Source organism: Lates calcarifer, unplaced genomic scaffold (genome assembly GCF_001640805.2).
Source record: "Lates calcarifer isolate ASB-BC8 unplaced genomic scaffold, TLL_Latcal_v3 _unitig_2713_quiver_2799, whole genome shotgun sequence".
Classification (NCBI taxonomy): Eukaryota; Metazoa; Chordata; class Actinopteri; family Centropomidae; genus Lates; species Lates calcarifer.
Window position 1 is genome coordinate 1 of NW_026116392.1, and position 4,436 is coordinate 4,436.

The 4,436-nt window shown below is 48.6% G+C and overlaps 1 protein-coding gene across 1 annotated transcript; it reads right to left on the reverse strand.

Moving 5' to 3' along the window:
* Window positions 1-3: 3 nt before the first annotated feature.
* Window positions 4-3,682, reverse strand: LOC108893022 (NF-X1-type zinc finger protein NFXL1; the record flags this gene model as incomplete). The annotated part of the gene is given in 7 exon segments (XM_018690803.2): window positions 4-95; window positions 327-483; window positions 596-716; window positions 2,000-2,090; window positions 2,770-2,892; window positions 2,983-3,107; window positions 3,574-3,682. Coding segments are annotated over 7 exon segments (818 nt in total), but the record flags the coding sequence as incomplete, so codon positions are not given.
* Between the last annotated feature and the right edge of the window lie 754 nt (window positions 3,683-4,436).

The window sequence follows — 4,436 nt, forward strand, 5'->3', positions numbered from 1 at the left end:
TACGTCGGTATGGGAACCTGACATGGTGGACAGGGCAGAGCTTTCTTCACAAACGCTGGTTCAGTCGGCTGCTCCCACGGTCCTGCTAACTGAACCTGAACACACACACACACACACACACACACACACACACACACACACACACAGAAAACAATCACTTATTGCAGATTTCCTCTGATCAGAAACAGGAAACATCAGTTATCTGATGACGGTGATAAGACGCTGATGAAGGAGCTACACACACACACACACACACACACACAGGGCCGGGCTAGCTGTTTCCCTCTGCCTCCAGTCTCTAAGCTAAGCTAAGCTAACAGTTCTACCTGCTGAGACTTGACCAGCACCAGGTCGTGGCAGGACTGAGGACAGGTGTGGCTGCAGCCGGGCAGCGGCAGCAGGCAGGTCTGTCTGCAGGGGGGGCAGGGGCCCGGGTGGCAGCGGTGGGCCTCTCTGGTCGGGTGGTGGCAGGACGGAGGACGCCTGAGGAGACACACACACTGACGACTGCTGCCTCCAAAACACACACACCACCCAGTGCATCATTAGCAGCGTTAACAGGTGTGTGTGTGTGTGTGTGTGTGTGTGTGCGGACCTGCAGGGCTCTTTGCAGCGGGGCGGTCTGGTGCTCCTCTCTCGACCACAGGGCACAGACAGGACGGTGGAGCCACAGGAACACCGGACCTCCACGGACTCTGGACAGGGGTAGCAGCTACCTGAGGGACAGGTGAGACAACAGGACCAGAACCTGATGTCACATCCTTGTTGTTCCCTGCAGCTCGGTGTCTGTGTGCTGTCGGTCGACACGTCTCTGTGTGCGTCTCATTAAAATAACACACAGAGTTTACAGCTGATAACACTGAGTCAGGCTGCAGATAAAACCTGGACCAGGTCCCAGAGCTTTGACCCGACTGAGGCTCAGTCAGAGAGCGAGGAGTCACATGTTCAGACGACGGCTAAACCACTGTCCTCTTTATAAACATCAGAGTATTGAAAATACTGACGTCAGATTCTTTAGAACCTGATTGATCAATACCTAATAATCAATCATTCTAACTAACGAGGTGAACTGGTCGTGGGAAGGAGAATTCACCACAGCTGCAGTGGTTGGTAAATCAGTCGATTAGCTGCTCAGAGAAGATAAAGTGACAGCTGCCTCGACGCTGCTTCTCTTCTTCTTCTGCCAAACAAACGTCACTTTGTCAAAACGTCAACATTTTTAACTGATCAAATATATAAATAAACACCAGTTTCCTACACACACACACACACTGTGTTATCTGTGTGTTGATGCGTTGGCGGCGGTGCGACCTCCTATCTGTTCCCCCCTGAAAGGTCAGAGCAGCCAATCAGCACACAGACACACAAATAAATTAACTCTAATCTATTCAGCCAATCAGGAGGCAGACAGACGCATAAATTATCCTTTATCCTCCAATCAGGGAACAATAGACACAGGAAGCTATCTGTCATCCTGCTAACACACACACACACACACACACACACACACACGTCTTTGTTAAAGGAGGATTAATGATGTCGGCAGGAAGCAGAGGTCAACATTTTCCAAACACACACTCTGAACGCTGTGTTCAGCGCTATCAGCTGGACGAAATGTCAGCACACACACACACACACACTCTTCAGGAGGTGTTATGGGTCAGAATTTTCCTGGGTTTGACCTTTGACCTTCATCCAGCTGTGACTCCGTCAACAGATCAGGGCCGATCTGACAGACGCTGATGTGACGTGACGTCCTGGGAGAGTGTGTGTGTGTGTGTGTGTGTGTGTGTGTGTGTGTGTGTGTGTGTGTGTGTGTGTGGATTGTTCTGCTGTATTTGTGGGGTCAGAAAAACAAGGAGCCCGCTATACCTGTGGGGTCCGACAGCTTTGTGGGGACCAGAATCCTGGACCCCCCCGAGTTTAAAGGACTGACTTTACATCATCACAGACATATGGTGTGTGTGTGTGTGTGTGTGTGTGTGTGTGTGTGTGTTACCTTGGTGACAGACGGACGGACACTTGTGGTTTCGACAGCCCAGAGTTCGACCGCAGCTCTGGTCACAGGGGGGGCAGTTACCGGGGCAACACTGGAACACAAGGCATCATGGGAAACAGAGTGTGGTTGAGGGAAGTTTCCTCTGGTTCAGATTCAGACGTCTGAGCATCAAACAGCTGACGGTAAAACCACCACAGATCCAGATCCTTTAAATCCTCATCAGCTGTGAGTCCCATAACACACACACACTGTCAGTCAACCTTTTCCTATCAGATCACACACTGAACAGATCCCATCACTGTGACATTTACACCACACACACAATGATAGAGACGTGGATCAACGTACGGCGGTTTGTTTCCCACAATCCAGCTCTTAATAATCAATCATCTTCACTTTGTTTGCTCTGACTGTTTAAAGTCATCACGCCCTCTGTCTCTGATATCATCAACCTGTCTCCATGTAAAAACTGCTCCTGGTTTTATAATGAAGGACACCATGTGGCTCAGCCCTGTGCTTCATTCCTACAGGAGCCCGACAGGGACAAAAGAGTTCACAGCACAGCGACAGGTAATAAAGATCAGCAGCTTTCTTTAGAGATCAGGTTTTCAGCTGGAGTCTGTTCATCACAGCTGAACTGAGACTTTCCTTTTTATCAGAACAACAAAAACTCTAAAACACACAAAGGTGTTTCTAGACCAGGACGTCCTGAGTCAGCGACCGGGGTCATGTGACCGTCTGGTTCCTGTCGGTGTGTGAGTCGTACTCACCTTCCTCCTGCACTGGTGTCTCTGGCAGCTCCTGGTTTTAGGACATTTGGAGTCACACAGGTATTCTCTATGACACGGCATCAACTTCCTGTATTTACCACACCTGCACTCCTTCTCCACCTCCTGAAACACACACACACACACTGTGTCAGTGTGTTCGATCTGTGTGTGTGTGTGTGTGTGTGTGTGTGTGTGTGTGTGTGTGTGTGCGACCTGTCTGCAGGTCTCGCAGCTCCCTCGGTGACATCTCATCGAACAGGTGTGTTTTCCACACGACAGGCGGCGGTCGCATGTGTCGCCGCACAACAACACTTCCTCTGTGCACGGCAGAGACGACTCTGCACACACACACACACACACACACACACACACACACACAGTGACATTTAGAAAACACAGCTCAGAGTGAGAGTGTCTGAGCAACAAACCAGTTCAGTATTTATCAATAACATCAGTATTGATTTGTTGATGGTTTCATTATATTCTCTGGTTCATTACAGTGACTGTTTGTTTGTTTGTTTGTTTGTTTGTTTGTTTGTTTGTTTTCATGTACGAGATGTTTCTCATGAATCAACTCTGTCGTTGACGACTTCAGTGTGAATGTGCCAACAGCTAATCTGACTAATTTGTGTGTGTGTGTGTGTGGCTTCCTGTTTCTCTGTGTGTGTGTTTCTAACTATGTGTGTGTGTGTGTGTGTTTTCTGTGAGTGCATAGAAACGAGTTAGGGTTACACACACAGATACAGTACTTCCTGTTCCCCCAGTGTGTGTGTGTGTGTGTGTGTGTGTTTTCCTGCCACACACTTCCACAGGGACAGGATCTGCTGACGGAGCGAGGACACGGAGGACAAACTCCATCATGACACACGACCTCACAGGTGTGATTCCCACAGGAGAGGACGGAACCACACACCTGAGGGGGGGGGGGGGGGGGTAAATGCAGCTGTCAGTTTCAACATCTGTCTCAGCATCTTCATCTTCACTTCCTGTCTTTTTCCTGTGACTCTGTTGTTCTGGTTGATGAGTCTCTGATGGTTTAATTCAGACGTTGTGTGTGAGTGCACTGTTCACTGCTGTGCTGTTACAGCTGATGTTGCTAAGCTACAGGTTTGTTCACGCCTGTCAGTTCTTCAGCTGCAGATAAACAGTGAATCATCAGTCAAACGGCCGATAATTACAGCTGTCAGTGAACGCCTCGCTGAGCAGATCTGAACATTTACAACGTCCAAAAGTCAGACAGACAGAGTACTGAGAGTACTGAGTACTGTAGAGTACTGTAGAGTACAGAGTACTGTAGAGTACTGAGAGTACAGAGTACTGAGAGTACAGAGTACTGAGAGTAAAGAGAAGTACAGAGTACTGAGAGTACTGGTACAGAGTACTGAGAGTACAGAGTACTGAGAGTACAGAGTACTGTAGAGTAACTGAGAGTACAGAGTACTGAGAGTACTGAGAGTACTGCAGTACTGTAGAGTACTGAGAGTAAGTACTGAGAGTACAGAGTACTGAGAGTACAGAGTACTGAGAGTACTGGACAGAGTACTGGTAGCAGTACTGTAGAGTACAGAGTACTGAGAGTACAGAGTACTGAGAGTACAGAGTACTGCAGTACTGTAGAGTACAGAGTACTGAGAGTACAGAGTACTGAGAGTAAGAGTACTGAGAGT